At 44.7% G+C, this 21,890-nt stretch overlaps 1 protein-coding gene across 4 annotated transcripts in view; it reads left to right on the top strand.

The window, feature by feature from the left end:
- Positions 1–21,890, top strand: part of Rai14 (retinoic acid induced 14) — a 152,229-nt gene that overhangs the window by 98,060 nt on the left and 32,279 nt on the right. For all 4 annotated transcript variants that reach the window (XM_040757617.1, XM_021231783.2, XM_005078006.4 and 1 more), the window contains one exon: positions 19,229–19,317. In XM_040757617.1, coding sequence (XP_040613551.1) covers positions 19,229–19,317 — 89 coding nt within the window. The remainder of the gene's footprint in view (positions 1–19,228; positions 19,318–21,890) is intronic.

Raw genomic sequence — 21,890 nt, 5'->3', positions numbered from 1 at the left:
GTTAGGGAGCATTTCCCTGGTAGAGTGACTGCTAAGTGTGTCCAAAGCCAAAGGGCTACATCTCCAACACTGTAAGAAACAAACAAACAAACAGAAAACCCCAAACATTGGCCTATTTAGGGTTTTCATCATAGGCTCCAGAATCCCTAGTATACCGAGGGGAGTTTGATCATGTTGCGGGGGACTTGGAAAAATCTCTGCTGATCCCTTCCTAACCCTGTGTATGGTTTTGTTTCCTTTCCCATCCAAGTCCAAATTATACATTGGACTTTCCCTAGTGGCTGTGTTTGTTCCTGGAAACAGCCAACCAACAATTGCACCAGAGAACTAATAGCACCAGGCTTGCAAGCAGTTGGTAGATGGGAAAAAAATTGTCCCCGGGACAAGAAAGAGCACAGCCCTCAACCTTACTTTGTAATTTGTTAAACCACTTTAGCATAGGTAGTGATTGCATGAACACTGTAGTGAGATTTTACTTTATGTTTGTATGCATCAAATTCCTGCTTGCCATAATTTAAACTTTGTGTTGGGAGAAGGGAGGGGGGCTTAGCGCCATCTTAACTCTGGTAGTGGTATTGAAAACAGTGACTTCTGAGCCAAACAGGCTCATGTGGACTCTATTATATGTATGACCTCCTAATCCTTGAGCCTCACTCTTTTGTTCTTGTTGTTGAGACAGGGTCTCGCTGTATCCCTGGTTGTCCTGGAATTCACTATGTTGACCAGGCTGGCCTTAAACTCATAAATACATGCCTGCCTCTGGCTCCCAAGTACTGAGATTAAAGGTGTGTGCCACCATGTTCCTCTGAGCGTCACTTTGGTGTCCTCAGAAGCAGCTGTGAGACAAGGGCTTATGTGCCAATTGCTTCTGCCACAGAGATCCCAGCAGCAAGGGAAGGAAAGAAATGTAGCTGTGGGGTTATTAGCAGGGTTCTCCATTTAGTGATTGGGGTGCTTTTCTGAGGACTTCTAGAAATATTAGACTTTTATTACCAGAGTTGGCACACATGGTTTTCTGTCTGTTGTTCACTGAGTCCTGGTCCATTGTTGCCCCTGAGCTACAAAGGCAGAACTGAATAATTCTATCAAGAGACCATATGGCTCCCAGAGCCCCAAGTTCTCATTGCCTGGCTCTTCACACAAAACATTCATTTTCCTTTGAGTTTAGGTATAGCAAATGGGATATTTGTCCTTGATCTCCCATTCCTCAGAGGTGCAATGTATCCCCAGGGACCACCATGTGTTCACAGTTAGTAAAGTTCCAAGAGAGTATGGATGGCCCATGTTTGTAGGTATTGGGTGTACAGAGTTAGCACAGTTCTCACTCACAGGAGACACTCCAGAAACGTCTCTTCTTTCCAGCTCCAGACTAGTGAGTGTCTGCAGTGGAATCGCCTGGGGCACTTTAAAAACAAGGTGTTCTGAGTCATTGTACCTTGGGAGGCTGGGGAGTCTATGCTTTTGTCCTGAGGTTTCTGGTGACAGACAGTGTCTTTTGTACTTGTCTCCCCTAGCCTTTCTGCAATTACTCCTTGTATCCAGGTGTCTGCATAAGACAGCCTTTTATAGTTATCCCTGGGGAAGACAAGGCAAGTGCTTATGACACTTTTGACCAAGGCAGCACTCCCTAAAAAGATGACAGAAAATTTAGATTAGTAACTTAGACACAGGTGTGAAGACCATGCGAAATTTTTCCTTATTTCCTATTTATTCTGTGTAGAGTAGATGCCTAAGGTGACCATGTTGTAGTCTCCCTTCTCTATTGTGATAAAAGGTACATCACATAAAACTAGCATTGTAATGATTTTTAAATCTACAGTTTGATTTCATCTCGAACTTTTGCAGTGCGGTTCATCATCCCCAAGGAAACTCTACCCACCAGGCCATCCCCCTAACCTCTCTCAATCTTCCCCCACCAATCATTAATGAGCTTGCAATCTCTGTGCCTTTACCTCTTGTGAATATTCTGCCTTTGGCTTCTTCCCTTAGTGTGTGCTGGGGTCCATCCATGTTTCAGTACGTGTCGGTGCTTATTCTGCCCTCTTACAATGGCGCTACTGTCCACAGAAGTTGCACAGAAATCCCTGCCTCCATCTTACAGATGATAAAGCAAGGCCTCTGCACCTGGCTCTACTTATCTTGTTCTCAGAAGCAGCTCCTCCCCCCCCAACAATCCTTAAAAGTTAGAAAAACTAATTGACCCCCTTTCCAGTGAGGGGTTTTCCATAAGTCATCATCTGTCAGCACTTCAGTCAACGATTCATTTTCCTATTTGGGATATTTGATGACTGAAGTGATTGACCAGTAATTGTGAGAATTTAAGTTTTAGAGGCACCATGGCATTAACTTTTATCTGACTTTATATTTCTAGTCTAACCGAATGGTTGGAATATTCACATTGATGTGGGGCTGCGAGACCAGAAACCATCTTCCTTATCCCTTCAACACCCCATAACAATGTAAAATCAAGCTTTATGCTATAGAGGAGCCCCATGGGGAATCACTCCGTTGCCTTAACCTTCTCACCTATAGGTGTTGACCACTCTGTGCTGAGGTTCCCTGTCATCTGTTTATTCCTGGAAAAGTTTGGTTGTTCCTGGTCTTTCTAGGTGCATTTGGGTGAATAACACATGAACTGCATGTCCTAAGAGTTGTTCAGAATCTGTAACAGTCCAATACTAGTCTTGTCCCCTCAACTGAAGCTCTTGGCCCAGTCAGCCCAGTGGAGCTTCTAGAAACAATTGGTGTTCACTGTGAACATGTGTGAAATGATTCACTCTTCCCTCTAAAGGATAAGGCCACGTCATGAACTTGAACATTATGTCCCTGACCATGCTTGGTGTCTCATTTTCTGACTTTTCTTTCCTTTCCTTGTGTATAGTTCCATAGCAAAATTAGGCTGCAGGATCTCTTTCCTGCAGGGGAAGGGATTGTATCTGTGAGAGCAGAGTCTTGGCGTGGTTATTCAAGGCTGTCTCTCAGCATGCCTTTATCTAGATGTTCTCTCCTTAGGTACCTTCTGTTGTGTGTCCCTACCTTCTCTTAAGTAAACTGTCCATGAATCTGCCCAGGTTCTGTGTCCAGTGACACTGTGGGACAGACAGAATGGGAGCAGCAGTAATACTCCAGCTAAGGAAGTCCTTGCTTTCCAAAGGACCTGAATCTCATACAGATATTGAGCTCTCGGAGACAAGGACATACATTTTTGTTGGGTTAGCCTTTCCCTGTGTTCTTGGCACAAAAGAACCATTTGCTGTGAATGCTTTGGAGAAGCCCTCTTTTGAAATGGTTCAAAGATAAGTTACCTAGAAGTGAATTAGCGTGGGGTCCTCGGGAAATAGCAATTCTGGGGAAGCATTACCACCAACATTCCTGTTTCCAAGGCAGTTTCAACAAAGAGGCATTCAACTTGTACTATCCAGAGGACGGGCAAGCCCAGAAGTCTCAAGAATGTGTTGGTCAAAGGAGCCCTTGCTCAATTGTTCTCCAGAAACTATCATAGCCCAAGACCAGATGGGTAGCTTGGAAATTCCTGAGATTTCTTAGTTTCTTCTTGAATATCCCCTGTCATGGCAAGAGGAGAAACTGTCAGAAAGTATCTCCCTCAGACACTGATTACAGAGAGGGTTTTAAGAAGTAAAAGCAGTTGAATGACTGGAATTCGTCTGCAGGAGAGGGAAATCAGGGTGGTGGCTGGGTCAGAGAACAGAATAGAGCAGGGCAGAAAGTTACAGCTCCAGGCTGTGTTTATGGAGTTAGGCTTGGGTTTCCTCTGCCCCATCTGCTCTCTTTCCATGGGGGAGGTGAGGAAGTGGGAGGCTGTCGGTACCCTGAAACCTTACCGTAGAAGAGTCTAATTGCTTCAAGATGGTTTCCCCTGTGTTGGATGTGCCTTTAATTAGAGTTATGTGTGGTTTTGTCTTAGGAACAACCAGACTAAATAAAATCACAGCTGGGACCATAGTATTTGAACAAATACTCGCTAGGGTATATGTGCAAAGACCTCAAAAAGGGCTTTGAGAGAGGGGAGGAGAGAGAAAGGAGAGAGGAAGGGGAGTCCACATCTCAGAAATCTGAACTCTTTGGCCTTGAGAGCAGAAATTCGTGTAAGTATTTTTAGATGACTGTGGAGCTAAAGTGTAAAGTAGAAAAGTAGGTTTTGATCTCTGCAAGCCAGTACAGTGAGACACTTCTCTGGCCTGTGGCCCGTTCTACTCTCTGCCTTTCTGTTTGTTCAGAATAGGGATGCGTGAGATAGTTGGTACCAGCAGTTCCATCTTAGAAATCAAGTCATACCATATGATCAGCCTTCTCTAGTTCTTCTCGCAAAGGACTTCCGAATTGTTTAATGGAAACGGTTACAGACTGTGTGTGATTGGAGCCTCTGCCCCTCTCTGGGTTGTCATCATATAGCTCCCCTTTGAAGGTTGGTCTTAGATCGTGATACGTACTTGGGCTGTAGATTGTATGGACTAAATGTTTCTCTCTTGAAACTGCTCTGTAAATGGGAGCCCAGGTTGTGATGTTCTTTATCCCCCTGACTCACAGCTTTCTGCTTCCAGTTAATACTTGATGGGTCTTAAGCTATACACACTCTATTTAGAGTCACACAGTATTTTATTTATTTTTGTGTGTTTGAGTGTATAGGCGGAGTTTTTCATCCCATCAGCCCTCTCCCAAAATAACCACACAGAGACTTAATATTAATTATAAATGTTCAGTTGATAGTTTATGATTGTTTCTAGCTAGCTCTTATAACTTAAATTAACCCATTTCTATTCATCTGTGTGCTGCCCCAAGGCTCCTTTACCTCATCTATTAATTTCCCATGTTGCTTCTGCCTCATTTGGCTGGCAACTCCTTGTGACTCCCTTGACTCCGCCCTTCTTCCCAGTGTTCTCTCTGTCCGGAAAATCCTGCCGAGCTCTCAGCCAATCAGCTTTTTATTAACAGTAAGAGCAACACATCTTCACTGCATACAGAAGGATTATTCCACAGCGTGAGTGGTTTACTGCATGTGTGCACCATGTATATACTTTGTGCCCGTGGTATCAGAAGAGGGCATCAGACCACTAGAACTGGAGTTATGGGTGATGTGAGCCACCATGTGGGTGCTGGCGGTGAAACCTTGATCCTCTGCAAGAGCAGTGGATGCTCTGAACCTCTGAGCCATAGCTCCAGCCCCTGCATCAACTTTTAAAGGTGAATGAGTCCATTTGGGGCCTCACTTGACACTGGGCTCTGGGTTTTCCACTTGACTTTCATTAGATGGTGACAGGCAGGCAGTGGGGCCTAGTTGGCAAGAGTGGCTACTAAGGCCTGCACTTCACATAATCCCTGGTCTTTTTCTTATGTTCCCCTCTACACTGCCTTTTGACCCCAAAGAACAGCCTCTGCCACTCATCCCCACCACCATAGTGTTCTGCTCAAGGGCTTGGGACTAAGCAGCCCTAGACTGAGCCCCTGAAACATGGGCTGAGATAATTTCCTCACATGTGGCTGGGGAGCTAGCTCACTGGTTCTTGCACAGGAACCAGGTTTGGTTCCCAGGACCCACGGGGCAGCTCACAACTGTCTGTAACTCCAGTTCCAGGGGATCTGACGTGTTCTTCTGAACTCTGCAGGCACCAGGCATGCATGTGGTACACACAGGTACATATAGACCAGCACTCATATACATAAAATTTTCACAGATTTTTCCTCTCAAGCTTTCTGTAAGGTATTTTGGTGACAGAGACAAAGGGTAACTAGTGTGTGGCCATGTGGGTGGAGATACACCCCACACATCTCTGACATCTCAGTACTTGGTTCCCAGTGGTGACTGTATGTCACTGTGGTGAACTTTGAGATTTCAAAAGATGCACACTATTTTACATGTTTTCTGTGTGTGGTTCAAGATGTGGGCTCTCAGCTGCTGCTCCAGCTGTCATGTCTGTCTGCTGACCTCTATCTGCACTCTACTGTCATGTCTGCCTGCTTACCTGTATCTGCACTCCACTGTCATGTCTGCCTGCTGACCTCTATCTGCACTCCACTGTCATGTCTGCCTGCTGACCTCTGTCTGCACTCCACTGTCATGTCTGCCTGCTGACCTTTATCTGCACTGCATTATCATATCTGACTCACTGGAGCTGTAGGCCCAAATTAGGTATCTTCTAAGTTGTCTTGGTCATGATGTTCTATCACAACAATAAAAGAGTAATTAAAGTGAAAATTAGTACCAGGAAGTAGACTGCATGACAGATTTGATTGGCCATACTGGTTTTGTTTTGTTTTTTGTTTTTTGTTTTGGAGGAATGTGGAAAAACTTGGGGTTTTAAACTAGAAAAGCAGTTGAACACTAAGCAGAGCTCAATAAGCTGTCCTAGTAAGAGCTTGGAATTCAGTAGTGCAGAGGCTTCCACGACTGTGGAGGCCCAGATCAAGGGGTTCCAGAGAGGAACAGTGTTAGCCACGGGGCTAGAGACTGCTTTTGTGGTGCTTTGGCAGAGAATCTGGCTGCTTTCTGCCCTTACCCGAAGAACTTGCCTGAGGCTAGATGAAAAAGCAATGGGCCAATTTCTTTGTCAAAGGATGGATGTTGCAATATAGCTTCTTGTTGACTTTGCTAAGTGGTTATTAGTGACTCTTGTATGCAGGTCTGCAAGGAAGAAGAGCAAAGGAGAGGGTAAGGGAACAACCAAACTGGGTGTCATAGCCGATTCCTATTCTCTGAGAGAGGCTGTGGTTGTTAAAATTAGCCCCAGTAAGGAGAGGCCTGATCTGCATTAGCAAAGTGGGAAGGTTGCTCTCCGGGCAAGTCTCAGCTAAGCTTCCAGTGTATGAAAGGAAAAGGAACATTCTGAGGAGCTTTCTACCCTGAGAAAAAAGCAACAGCATATGTGATTTGAGGGGGCCATGGTCCCTTAAGTTGGTAGTGGAACTTGGCAGTGTCATTCAAAAAATGTTGACTTGAGTCACGGAGGACATCAGAGTAAAGGGCTCGGGCTCATGGAAGCTCCCTCTGCATGTGTTTTTCTATTGCCCCAATAAAGCATGATTGCCAAGGCAACTTACACAAGCGTTTGTTTGGGGCTTATGGTTCCAGAGGGGGAGATTCCATCACATGGTGAGGAAATTGTAGAAGGCCAGCAGGCCTGGTACTGGAACAACTGAGATCTCACAGCTCAAAGCTCACCCTGGTGTTCTGCTTCCTTCAGCAAAACCAAGACCCCTAAGCCTTCCCAAATAGCATCACCTGCAGGGGACCAAATGCTCAAGAGAACACAGGGGACACCTCATTCAAACCACCACATAGCAGAAACACAATCTGGATAGGAAAGGTTTGTAATCACCCTGGATGATGCAAATGGTCAGAGCAATTAGCAAAACACCAATCAAGACACGCCACGGGGAGAGTAACTTCTCAACCAGGTGTCCCAATGGACATTGTATCCTGATAAGTCACAGGTGGGCTGAGGAAACCTGTGGAAGTGAGGGGAACACACACACACACACACACACACACACATACACACACTTAAGTATAGAGGCTTGTGTACAAGTTAAGCTAATTTCGTCTTCTGGTAAATCATGTCAGTTACCCTCTGAGGAGATCTGTGTTAAAGTACGATGCCATCTTGTTGAAAAACTATGCAGTAAGTGGAAGACATAATCAGTAGCCGTGAAATATGACTAGAATAGACTTGGAAGCTAGAAACCCACTAAAATGAAAATATTGTTTGCAAATTAAGTAAGTAGTTGTCCTACCTGTAATCCAAAACTTGGATGACAGCAACAGGGGAATTACTACAAGTTTGCAGCCAGCTTAGTGTATGTAACAAAACCCTCAAAACCCTATCTCAAAACAAAAGCAAGTGGAGTGAGTATGTCAAGTGAAGAATTTTAAAGATGGCAGTGTGTAATTGTTGCCTAGCTGTCTGGCTGACCTCCTCCTCCTCCTGGTTGACTAGCAGTGCCTTCTGAGACTGAAGCTGCCCCCAATGCAGGGTCAGAGAGATCCTGGGAAACTCGGTCACTCTGGTAGAGAGCAGAGCAGGGAGGCTGGGGGTGGAGCTCTTGAGTACACAGTCAGTGACCTGCCCTCAGTCACTCACAAGAAATAGGGCATCTGGAGCAGGAGGTTCTCACGCGGAGCAGCACCCAGGCAGTTCAAGGGTCGAGGCCAGTGCGAGCAGTAATGAGTGCCTATCATTCACACATCCGCATCCTCCTTTTGAGCCCTGGTTACTGCCTTGCAAAGTTCAAGCGTCCCTCAAAACCCATCCCACCCAGTTAGTGTCTCAAGACTCTCTCGCATCATGTCTGGCTTGTTAACCATCCCCCACCCCCAAGTACCAAAATGGCTGCATTATTGTTTTGTTAACAAACTGCCAGGGTTAGAGTCAACTAAGGGGCTGTTGGTTGAGATACTGGACAAGGGACTTTCCCCTTTGTCATACATTTATCACAGTTCATTTGTCTCTCTCTTCCCAGTTTTCCTCGAATGTCTCTCTTCTGATGGTCTCACTTATCCTGGCCCAGACATCAAAGAATTAACACAGAAATTCCGGAATTAATGCGCATCACCTGTTGTACTTTCTAGGCACTAGATTCTCAGGATGTGCTATGTTCAAAGCATAGGTTTTCCCCTCCCCCTTCCCAGCCCCCAGGTCTCCCACATGCCAAACAAATGCTGTGTCCTCAGTTACACCCCCAGCCCTGTGGGTTTCTTAGCTTTAGAAAAGTAATCTTGCATTTCAGTCACCATACCCCTTAACCCCTTCCCCAGGGAGAACCCAGCCCAGAAAGATTAGTGCTGAGTGCCTTGGATAACTATCCTAGGCGCTTATGGCCACTTAACACCAGGCAGTTGTGTTACCTGTAATCCCAGCACTCGGGAGTCAGAGGCTGGCAGATCTCCATGAGTTCTAGACCAGCCTGGTCTACAGAGTGAGTTCCAGGACAGCCAGGGCTGTTACACAGAGAAAAACCTGTCTCAAAAAAAAAAATAGTCAACAATCATAGTTATATTCGTTACTTTCCTTGTTTCTGTGGAAGATTTTGTTGCCTCACAGTTTGTCGTGGTGGGAAGCGTGCTGTAGGATGGACTCTGGCTCCATCAGCAGGAGTAGGAGCAGCAGAGACCCTCTAACCACACCCCAAGCTGGGAAGCAAAGGACACAGGCAGGAGCAAGGGAATCGTAAAACCCCCTCGATGACTTCCTTCTACCAGCCAGGCCTTACCCTTCCTAAGACTCCAAGACGGACACTGCAAAATCAAACCGTGTCGCTATTTTTACATTTTTCACTTTCTTTATGCCAGTCATATTGCAACAGAAGTTTCCATTTCTCTATCTGCTCTGTGGATTCCTGCTAGAAGTAGTGACCAGTGGTCCCTATAGTGGTCCATAAGACCAGGGCTGGGGAGATGGCTCCGTGGGTGAGCGCTTCATGCAAGAGTGGTGACCTAACTTTGAGTCCCCAGAACCCATGGTGACTACAGGTGTCTGTCATCTTAGCAATCCTCTAGGGATAGGTAGAAGGAACAGGACGTTCACGCGCCAGGTCGCCTAGTATGTGCAGCAGTGAACAGAGACCTGAAAACAAGGTGGACAGCAAGGACCAGTCCCCGAGGTGGCTCTTGGACTTACACCCACACACAGTGCCAGTTGGTGGTGGCACTTCACGCTGTAGGGATTTTGCTTTGGGCCAGTGGACTTGACACCCTCTGGCAGAGTGGAATTTACTTTGTTTTTTTATTTATTTTTCAGTTTAAATTTAGATAAGAAACAAGGTTGCTTCACAAGTCAGTTACAGGTCCCTTTCCCTTTCCCTCCCCTCCTCCTGTGCCCTCCCCCCAACCCCCCCATTATCCCCTCATTTCCCCAGGGAGGGTGAGGCCCTCCATGGGGGTGTCCATAGTCTGTCATTTCATATAGGGCTTTACTTTTTTATTGTTTTTCTAACTGAAGCCACTAAGCAAGACTGTGCTTTGAAAGGGGAATCCAGACTTTTTATCTCTTGTAGGACTGTTCAGTTGCAAGCTGATGTAAGCCCACCCACATCTGAGCTCAGAGACTTAAAATTCAGTTGTGGAAATAAGTTAATTGCCATAAAACATTTTGGTGGCTTTTGAGTCAGCGTTGTATGACCTGATGAGTAAACTGAAGCTCATGGGTCTGAGTGACTTATGGATGACCCGTGGGTCTCATTTTAGTTTCTCAACCTTCATTAGTGCTTTTGTTTGCTCCCCTGTAGTGGCCCATGGCAAAGCGTTTAGTGTGAAAATGCCTGAGAAAAGGTAGAGCTGAGACCAAAACCATGTATGATTCATGCTTTTCCTGCTTTGCCACAGTCCAAGAAAACCGGATGTGCGAGCAGTCACCTGCGAGCCTGCGAGCAGGATCCTGAGCGTTTGCATTTCTGCCTGCTTCCCAGCTGGCCCTAGAACTTTGCTGGGAACCGCTCGAACCTGTGTGAGGAAGCGAAGTTGCTCTTAGCCCAGGGACACAGTTTGTCTCAAGAACATGTGTAGCCGGATAAGAATTTACAGTTATGTCAGTTCATTGTTGTACCTAGACTAGGCAAAGGTGGAAAACAAAACCAAAGCTGAAGTTTTACCTTTAAGAAAACAAAAACAGAACAATAAAAACAAAAATAAAACCCGCTGCTGTGTGCTTGGGAAGTTGAAGAAATCAAGACAGAGCTCCCATATGTGAGTACAGTCTGCTGGGAGCGACCCACAGCATGCAAAGGCCCCTTCAGAGTATTGTCAGGTAGACTGAAGAAAGAAAGGGCAGACACCACTCTGATTAGGCCTGGGAGAGGCAGCACCGAGCACATGACTGAACCTTTCTGAATTAATGACTCTTGGAAAGACAAGGCAAGCCTCTGAGGTGGGATGGTACTCGATGGCCTCAAGAGACAAACAAGGAGCCAATAGGAAGAGAATGACAGAAGCTGAGGATAGAGAACCAGGTTGCCTCACACTCAGATTTCTACATCATGGCCAGGCCTTTGGATTCACTCATAATAAAAATTCTTCACTTGCCTGGGTTTCCCTAAGATGATTTTTCCCCCTCTCTACAATGGCATCTTCTAAAAGTTGTACAATGAAAATGGAGGCAAATTTAGGTGGTTGGGATTGTGAGGTTCCTATTGCAAAACTGAATTGCCTCGGTCTCCGCAGCTGTGGAGAAGCTGGTATCCATCACGATCTAGTCCTAAGCCTCTCACTGACCACAGGAAGGATGCGGGTAAACCTCAGCATCAGGCCCAAGAGCCAGGTGTCAGGACTCACACCTGTAAGCCCAGCACACAGGATCAGGCAGGAGGATTGCTATGACTTCAAGGCCTGCCTATCTGCAACAGAAAAGCCCTGGGATAGTGAATTCACATCCTGCTCTTCCAGGCATTCCCTGGCCTCTTTGAACCCCAGTGTCTTTGTGCATGAAGATGTTAGAGTTTCCCTTCCTATAGCTGGTAATATTTGGATTCTAGCTTGTATGTAACTAGTTCTGGTAGGGTTTGGGGAATGGTGTTGGCTGTTTTAATTTGTTGGTTCCAGAGGCAGGGGAGATGTTGAAAACTCAGAGAGCCCATGTGAGAGAAGACAGAAGAGTAAGAGAAATTTTCTATGAATGACCATGTCTGAAAAGCTGTTCTTCTGAAAGCAGCCTTGAGAATGTCTTTCCTTCTGATCCCAGGAACCAGAAGAATTATGTTTACTCTTTCTTTGGTAACTGGAACTTGCCAAACTGAAATTTAGGGGCTTTGAATAGCAGCTCAAGTCTCCTTGTGATGAAAAGACTTGGGAAATACCCCTTCCTGGTCCTGAGGTATTTGTTTCAGGGAGGTTTGCACAAGTCACTGAGTGGTTTTGTAGGATAGGGAACCTCCATTGCTGGCCTTTTGCTTCCAGGCTAGGATTGCATCTCCATCCATCTGAGAGCCCTGCATCCCTAAGCTGCCCCAGGGAGATGCCTATGCTTGCTTTTGGCCAAATGGTTCCAGTTTTGGGGTTGAAGTTTGTTTTTATAAAGGGGAGCCCAACCAGTGAGTTAGAATCCTAGCATGTGCCTTGTTTTACAGAGTGATTGAGCAAACAGCCATGTTTCAGCATGGTGGTGGAAGACCAGCCCTCCAGAAGCAATGCTAGGTTAGATCTGGGCTCTGTTGCTTATTCTCAGACATTGGACAAGTTACTAAATTCCGCTGTGCCTCAATTTCCTCTTCCGAAAAATAATAGTTTATTATAGAATTACTGCCAGTATAGCGTTTCAGTCGATTATGTGCTGTCGTTGACGGAGGTGTCATACAGTTGCTTTAAACTAATGTTCAGCCACCACTCTGTCACCATAAAATGGCTGACAGTGTGCTGCCCAGACCTCTAGCCTCTTCACCAGGCCACCTTCTCCTCTGCCACCCTCACTGTCCTACACTCAGGCAGCCCCCAGTTGCTGCTTGAGGCTAGGGACGTCGCCAGGCTAGGGGCTTCCTCTTCAGGGGATGGGGTTGGGGTCGGGTAGTGGGGAGGGAGAAAGGAAAAGTGTAAGGAAAGCAGAACTGGTGGGGACTGAAAGCTTGGGATGGGTCCAGGTGTCAGAAGCAGAAACATTCCAAGAATCAAAAAGCTTCACAGGATGAAAGTGGCTTTGCGTAAACCGTGTGGCTGCTTGTTTGTGTCTTTTGGTTACATCTCCGTTGAGGGCTGGCCTGGGCCTTGTAAGCAGAGCCAAACATGCCCTGCTACAATAAAACATGACACCCCAGGGATTCCTTTTTTGTGGGACATAGCTATAAAGTGGGTTTTAAGGTTAGAGACTGTGTTTTTAAAGCATGTTGTTGAGACAATGGGTGTCATGGCAGAACATAATGGTATGGGGTTTTCAATTTGACCTCCGTTTAGGCCAGTGCTTTTTTTACGTTAGGTGTATGGGAATCCAGTGGGAATCTAGTACAGGAAGTGCACCACATATGTGAAGTGCTAACAAAGACCAGAAGAGGGCGTCGGCCCCCCTGGAATGGAGCTGCAGATGGTTGTGAACTCTCGTGGGTGCTGGGAGTTGAACCTGGATCAATTTAAGAGCAGCTGGTGCCCTTATTTGCTGAGCCTTCTCTCCAGTTCCCAGAGCTTGCATCTCTAACACACTCTTGGTCCATGAACCATTCTGTGAGTATAAGGTACTGTCACTTCAGCTCCTTCAGAGTCTAGGGAGCCACTCTGTGTAACCCTGGGCAATGACTAGTAGCTTTGTCCTGGGACCTTGCACTAGAGAAGTAGCTATAAAGTCCTCCTGCCTCCTCTTTCTTTTTGATCTACCTAAATAAAACTGAATAAACAGTCGTTCTCAAACTGCACTGACTTAATGGCAGTTCTAGTGTTTGGGAGGATAGGTAGTTCGTAGGTAGACACCAAAGGGTGTTCCTGTTTCACATTCACTCTGTTATATGCCTTATAGGGGGTTTTCAGCTGTTAAAAAAACTGAACTACTTCAAAATGCTCATCAAGAAAAACTGAAATGCAAGGCAATCAGTTCCCAGCACCCATACTGGGCAGCTTGCAGCTGCATCTCTGGGGAAACAGATGCCCTGTTCTGGATGATGTGGGCATCCCATACACATATCATATACACACATAAGACAGTTTTTTAAAAATCTTAAAATATGGTTTTGTGTTATAATCAAAATTCTCTTGTTTATATAAAAAATTGCCAGCCCAGAAGCCTTGGCTGGAATTGGAACTCCTACATTGTGTCAGAGTGTGTAATAGGCAGTAGCTTTAGAAGACGTAGAAGTGCCTCAGAATGGTAAATTTATCTGTCTTTGCAATCCCAGCACTGTACAAACCTGCAGGCTTTGTGAGCATAGACCCACACATACATACTCTACATACATATTTTAGCAGTAACAGTACTTTGAAAGTAGAAACAACATACACATCAAGAGATAGGTGGACAAACAAAACATTAATATTCAGTAATAGGCATGAAATACTCATAATTCATGCATGTGTTTTGAAAACATACTAAATGAAGTCAGAGATAGTGAACCACATATTGTATGATCCAGTCTCTAGGAAATGTTCACAATGGGGTGAATTAGTAGAAGATGGAAATCAGATTGGTGATTTGGTTTTATTTTTTAAAACTGGGAAGACAGGGAAATGATTGCCTCTTAACGAGTCTGGGGATTTTGTAGAAAATGAGGTATTATAGAGTAGAGTGCGTGTTATGGCTTGAACATAGAGGATTGCATATTAGTGTTTGAGCCCCAGCTAGCGGTGCCATTTGGGAGATGGTGAGACCTGGCTGGAGGAAGAGTCACTGGCGGTGTGCTTTTGAAGTTTCTACCTCACCCCTGCCCCGTCTCTCCTCTCCACTTCCTGACCACCACGATGGTAGGTCAGTCCCACCGTGCCATCCTCACCATGGTGACCGAAACATCTCAATACAATATGAAAATGCGCTCGTTTTATTTCTTCAGTCTTTAATAGAATCATGCTTCAACATTATATGTTCATTTAAAGGCTTAGAAAAGGGCTTTTGAACCTAAGAATGATTTACATTTTGAGATAGGAACTGTCCTGTGATGTTTGGGATTCTTAGTAGTTATCTCTGCCTTCCACACATTAGTTGGGGTCCCTCTTCTCCCTTTTCCCTATTAGTAACCAAGCTGTCATTGAATGTTTCTAAATTCCCACCCCTCCAGCGTGCGTGCGTGCGTGCGTGCGTGCGTGTGTGTGTATGTGTGTGTGTTGTACAGAATGTTCCCTCAGTCTGGTTAACAGTTAGAGTCCATACTAAAGGCTGCATTTCATAAGGAAGGAGTTTGTTTTATTCACTATTTCTCAGGACTCACAACAGCATTTGTTACATGCTACATATTGTAGTAAATTTGCAAATGGGTAGATTTAGTTATAGTAGCAACAGTACTTTAAAAACACACAAGTATAGTAGTATCCAAAGAATCTCATTCTCAAGGTAGCACATTCCACACCCTATCAGCATTGTCAGGAAAAGCATGTTTAAAAGGGAGATTATGTGTAGGTTTTAAGTAATTTACTGCTTTGGCCTCCAATCATCCCAGTCTGCAAAACATTTACAGGTAGATGCTTTCAGCCAGTGTTCTAAAACATAGACCAACAGGGACATCAACTATTAGGTGGTGACCTGGGACACCCTCTATTCCTATTCCTGTAGTTAACTGTGCAAGCGCCTGCCTGCTGTCTAGACAGGACCTGGTCACGGTCCACCAGTCAGTCCCCTAGACTGTCATATCTGCAAGTGCCCACACTTTTCACTCTCTGCATAGGAGAGGAAACATGCTTCCTGCCGGCTATGAATCAAAGCTTTGTCACCTGTGAGTCTTGCTTTTCCAACCAGTGAAATCCAGTGTTCCCCACTTGAGTGGCTTGTTCAAGTCGGCTCTGCTTCTGGTCCAAGTCAGAGGCTAAATGTTAATGTCTTGCAGCTGCCAAGTGCTGCTCTGGGGATTGTCACTTTTCTGAAAGGGGCCAGAACACAAGTAGCTGAGTGTGAGCCTTAGACAAGGCTGATGTCGGGTGGGTCTTCGGGGCCTGAGAATGTCTACTACTTTCTTCCCAAGTTTCCAGTCCGTGGAAATGCCTGCAGCTTTTATCTCCTGCCCCCTCCCTGTCTTCACTGTGGAGCAGTGGTGCCAGATACAGATTGTGAATTTCTTTCAGTAAGAGACATGTCGCATACTCTGCTCTGTCTTGTGTCCGTGAGCCTGTAATAACTGGTAGCATTTGTGCAAGAGTACTTAACTACATATTGTACATCAATGCTTTCACATAGAATTTCTCTTATTTCTGACAGGACATTTTACAGGTGGGCAAAGTGGATGCAGTCCATTAGAGTTCTCCACTGTGCCCAAGCACCCAGGGCAGATCTGGAGGGACAGATGGGCTCAACATTGCATACTGTACCCCAGGAGCAGGTTCACATACCGGTTTGCTCAGCTTTGCTCAGGTTCCCTAGGTTGCATGCTCTGTGGGTGGGAACGAAGATGCAGAAGGGAACTCCTTCCCTCTCTGGTTAATTAGATGCTCTGGCACAGACAACTGACCCATCCCTTTCCTATCAGGTGGGCATGTCTGGTCCCACTTAGAGATTAAAGCAGCAGCTTTTGTGTGGCTGTAAGATCCAGAAACACCCAGAAATGAGTCTTCTTGAGATGTACCTTGAAATGATGACTCATTTGAGTTTTAACCACACAGACTAAGCATGACCTCACTAAAATATGATTAGAAGGGTGCAGTGTAACATTGCAAGCGTGAGTGTCTGTCTTTATAGTGAGATGTTTCTAATTATTTGTATTTTTGGTATTCTGCTAAGAGCAGTAAATATTGAAGCTTTTTGTAAAATGTAAACGAAAATGATGACTTGCGGGGCTGGGGTGGGGGAGTCTGTTACTCTCTCTCTCTCTCTCTCTCTTTTTTTTTTTTTGGTTTTATGAGACAGGGTTTCTCTGTATTATTATGGAGGCTGTCAGTCCAGCCTAGCTTCGAACTCACAGAGATCTGCCTGTCTCTGCCTCCCGAGTGCTGGGATTAAAGGCGTGCACCACCACCGCCCGGCCTGTTACTCTCTTTTAATAGAGAAGTGAATAGTTGGGAAAGTCCCCAAACTGCAGGGGAACACGATCACCTTAACTCTAGATTATAATCCAGACTCTGATGGCTGTAGTAGAGCACAGAAATGTGTTGTAGCCACAAAGATGGCAGTTTAGGTTATCTCAAAAGTTTTCCTTAAGGCCATTGTCTGAGGAGTTTCTGTTGTGGAATTGGAAATTGAACCGATCTTCTCAACACTTTCTTCCTTCCTTATAATCATCATGACCTTACAAGTAATGGTTTGACTTTCTGTGGTCTTAAGTCATCCAGTGACTTTCATGTCGGGTTTATTTGGCTGCATGCATCAATGCAATAGCACTGATTTCAGATGTGTCTGAAGTTTAAGTTACCCGTAAATACAGTATGCAGTCCTGTCACATCTGGAGAGCTGCCCAAAGCACAGCTTCAGAGGGGTAGTGGAAGTAGCTGACTCCATTGCATTTCTTGAATTGTACAAGGTAAAGTAGTTACCTTCCATTCACAAAAATTCAGTTAACTCTACAATGGCATGTCATTGTCTTTATACATATGTTATACTTCAATCAAAAGTTCATGTACAAGCCAGGTGTGATGTGACACAGGTGTTACATGCACTTGTAACACCAGCACTTGAAAAGCTGAGTCAACAAGATAATTAGTTGGAGGTCATCATATGTTATGTAGCAAGCCTCTGCCTCAAACAAACAAATAAAAAACATCAAGAGGTAGAGTGTGCGTGTGGCGCGCATAAAACAAGCACTGTTTCTAGCATGGTTTTATTCAGAGTGGCTTCCATCCTCATGACTAGACACTTGTAAATTTGTTGTCTTCTGGTCATAGAAGCAAAGTGAACACTGAATAAGCAAACCCAGAGCTATAAAAAAAAGAAGACAATTGTTAATCAGCAAATTAATCAGGTCTTAGCATCTAGGGACATAATTATCAGTGGCCCTGAAAGTAGAGTTCAGTAACTAAGGCAGATGTGGTGACTCCATATCCTCAAGGCTAGTTGATTTTATTGCATCTACCAGGTCTGTGGCTGGCACACATGCAGCAAGCTCTACCAAGTCTGGTTAAAATCGGAGGCTTCCATTTGAAGGCAATTTGGTGATAGAATGACGTACCCTAAGCGAGGCTGAACAACTGAGTAAGGAGTACTGGCTTTTAGGGGACAAGCTTTATTTCACCAAAATCCTGCTCATGTAGTCACCAAATTCCAAATTAGTACATTTTTACTAAGATGCAGATAACTTATGAAGTGAACTCTGATGGTAAAGAGACTGTACACAGGTCATGGTACACGTACTGATGTAGTGTGATTGGGGACTAGCTAGGCTTTGATCAGTTTCACTTTGCAATGGTGGAAATTGAGAGTCAAGAGAAGCTAAATGGACTTTGCTCTGACACAGATAATTAGCTGTTGTTTTCCAGCTGATGATTTACTGTCAGACCCGAAGCGTGCTCCTCAGAGAATTCTGCCATTCACTGCACTTAACTGTAAAGAGGTCTGCAGTCACACAGCTTGGGTTCAAATATCAGATCTTGGGTTTGCCACTTGACTGTGACTCCAGGCTCTGATGCTTATGCAAACCGTACAAGAAAACCACTATGTGAGCATTAATTCAAAGGTAAATTAAACGCAGTATCCCAAGGACACGCCTCTCAAACCGAGCTGAGGCAGAGGAGTGAGCACTTGCTGCACCTGTAAGGCAGGCCTGAGAGGAAGGCATGCCATCAATCCATGTTGAAGGTCTTTCCTGCATCTGATCCTGACTGCTAGAAGTTGTCCTTTGTCTCTTTCAGCCTGCAGAAATGCCTCTTCCAGGGACTGGGCAGGCTTGGGTGGTATGGTATTTGAGTGTTAGTCCTTTTGATGGTATTCTAAATGAAGATATTGAGCAGAGTGTGTAGTCTCAAGTGCCAGTGAGTCCTAGAGCCCAGTTGGGGACTTCGATGCTGTTAGCACCTGTTACTCCTGCCACCAGCTACAAATGTAAGCCTCGCTTTAAAAGACTGTTACGGGAATGAACAGAGATGATACATGAAAGTGGTTAAGATATTGGAGACATACTAAACTCTCAAGTGTTTCCTGTGGCTTTTGTTATTTACCTGTAAAACAGTAGCAGACTTGGCTTGTTCAAGAACCGACCACACTGTTTCTTAGTGGAGTATATTATTTAAGAGAGATGCTTTTGCTGCAAACAAGAGACAACAGGAAAAAAGTTGATGACTTTCTACTCAGAAACTCAACTTGGGGTGAAGAAAGAGACAAATAAGTGATGAGTCTCACTTTTCAAAGAGCTTTGTCTTTGGGTTAAAAGGCCTAAGATCGAGTCCCTGCTCATCGCTTAAGAAAAGATAACAGTGATTGACAGGAGGTGTGTATCTCAGTGATGATGCAACATTCTGGATTCAAGCCCCAGCACTGAGAAAAAGTGTAAACTGAGCAAATGATAAGACCCTGCTCAGTCTCTGTTCTCTGCGAGGTTGATAACGATGCCTGCTTGAGTCTTGGAGGGTTGCCATGAAGCTCTGATGCGAGAGGCGTATACATGGTGAAGTAAAGTTTTATTGGAGATGAGCTCTGAGGTGATGATTCCTAAGGAGATGTGTTTCCTTCTCTCCTTGCAGTTTCCACCTTGCTGCTGCGAAAGGACACGTGGAATGTCTCAAGGTCATGGTTGCACATGGTGTGGATGTGACTGCCCAAGATACTTCCGGTATGTGGTTGCTAGTCTCTTAAGTCAACAAGACAGCATGAGGGTGGGTGTCACAAAGGTGGCACACATGCACTGTAGAAAATAGAGTGTGCAGACAAGCCAGGAGCAGGGGAAAAAAACCAGCAGTGAATGTCTGCCTCTGCTTCATCGTTCGTCTCTGTAAGTGTTGTCATCTTGGGTGTGTCTAGTCAGCTGCGTGCTTCTCTCCCTCCAATACAGCATTTTATATTATTTTCTAGGACTGTGTGTATAGATCATCCAGTGTCTCCTAATTCTTGATTCTGTGTAAACTGATAAATGTGCTGAATGATTGGTAACGTTTCACAGCTAGTTTAGAGATCTGGCCAGAAGGATGACTTTCATCTTGACCCTGGCTGTACTGCAGTGCCTTCAGAGTCATCTGGGACCTGGAGGAGAGGAAGGGGTAAGGGGAAAGAAAGAAGAACAAACAGTAAGGAGGGAGAGAGGGAATATTACCTGTTGTGATGTTAGTGTCAGTGTGGCAGAACTTAGGATTGCTTGCCTGGAGGACTGGCCCTGAGCATGTATTTGATGGACAATCTTGTTGATAGAGGGAGAGAGGGAATATTACCTGTTGTGATGTTAGTGTCAGTGTGGCAGAACTTAGGATTGCTTGCCTGGAGGACTGGCCCTGAGCATGTATTTGATGGACAATCTTGTTGATAAGTGGACGAACCAAGGAGTGTGCCGTTCCCTGGACAGAATTGTGGGCCGAATATGAGTGGCGGGAGTGACCTGAGCACTGGTATCCATGCACTCGTTGCTGTGTGGGCACGATGCAGACAGTTGTTTCAGGCTCTTGCCGCTGTGACTTCCCTTCCGTGAGCTGGAACTGCGAGCCAAGTGAACCTTTCTCTCTTCTGCTGCTTTTGTAGGGTTATTTTGTCATATTTAACTCAGGGTTGTTTCCTAAAAAGCTTCCTGGGTGATTCTAACATGTAGCCAGTGTTGACAAATTATTAGCAAGGCAAATGAAAGGAAAAGCAGGATAGCTTGTGTTTGTAGCACTGTCCTCCAGCAAGGGGCCCCTGGGATCTCTGTTGACCATGTGGAAAGGTTCAAGCTGATGACTTCATTTCTCTGCTGCACTTGAAAATCTTTGACCTCGAAAGGGTTTACACTAGTTTTTACTGGGATATAAAATTGGCATAATTGCAGAGTCTTCATCTGGGCTCTTCATTAAGCCATACTGAATTGCCTCCCCTCCCTCCCCTAAGCGGCCCGTCTCTTCAGAGCAGTCATCTCAGGCATCAGCCAGGTGTCATAGGCTATTATTGCCCATAGTATGGTTGGAAACCTAAGGTTTCAGAATGGTTTTCAAAGTCTGTGGTGTGTTTGGCTTTTCTTTTTCTTACTTTTTAACTGATTTAGTAGATAGGATCTTTATCCTTTGAGAACAGTTGTGTGTGTTTCTTTTCTGGAGAAGCCAAGAACCAAATAGGGATAAATCAGGCAAATGTATCAAACTAACATAACTATTTTTGAGAAAAAAATTGAAGTATCAATGATTTTTCTGAGCAGTGTCACAGAAAATTTACAACAATACATGAGTAAGGGCAGTGTTAGTAGAAGAATAAACAACTTCTTGGACGTGGCTGCTTTGAAGGGAGTATCAGTTCATTCTATACAAACGGCATCTTTAATCTTAGGACTCAGATGTCTTGTTTATCTTAAAGGACACTGTCAGTGTTCTTAAAGTTATTGAACATCATACAGATATGAGTGGCCAGCGTACCTCCAGTAACGTCATCGAGGGGGTTTGCTCTCTAAGGAAACCGCAGTGTCAGAAGAAGTAGGCTAGAGTGAGTGGACCCGCTGTCCTGTGTGCAGTTTGACTGCTTCTGTTGTTAGGAGACAGATCGGATGGGAATCAAGTTACTCTGTAATTATTCCATCATAACCCAGCGTCAACTTTCATCTCTCTTAAGCGCCTTTGGTAAATGTTCATGATAGGAAAGTAGGAAAGTACAAAAACAAAATCTGAAGAAATTAACTATGGCTTTTACTCCTACCAGAAAGAAGAAATAAATATTACACTCCTTAAAAACAAAATGAAACAAACAAACAAAATGTGTTCTCCATAGCACACTTTACTTAGCTGAAATCACATTATGGAATTCTGTGTCCTGCCTTTTGTGTGTGTGTGTGTGTGTGTGTGTGTGTGTGTGTGTGTGTGTGTGTGTGTGTGTGTGTGTGTAAACCAGAGAGTAACCTCTGATATCCTTTAATATTATTTAAAATAACTGTTTAAATTATTTTAAAATAGCATTTTTAAAAGTAAAACAATTTAAAAAACTTGCTTGTGTCTCTCCTGTGAGCTGGTGTCTACTCTCATTGTCCCTCTCAAGAAAGAAATCCGAGTATGAGGGAAAGAAATTCATCACTGTGCTTTCGTGGTCATCGTTAGTACCAAATGGCTGTTACAGCTGAGGGTGACAACTCAGCTTTGATAAGGTGTTTTCTGTAAGCCCACCTTAAACATTGCCCAGTGTTAATGAGATTGGATACGAAGCCTTCAATGTGAAACCCTGCTGAGACTTGACATGAAAGTC

The sequence above is a fragment of the Mesocricetus auratus genome, unplaced genomic scaffold (assembly GCF_017639785.1).
Source record: "Mesocricetus auratus isolate SY011 unplaced genomic scaffold, BCM_Maur_2.0 Super-Scaffold_100015, whole genome shotgun sequence".
NCBI classification, from domain to species: Eukaryota; Metazoa; Chordata; class Mammalia; order Rodentia; family Cricetidae; genus Mesocricetus; species Mesocricetus auratus.
The sequence above is the reverse complement of the archived record's forward strand: the minus strand, read 5'-3'. Positions and strand labels throughout refer to the sequence as shown.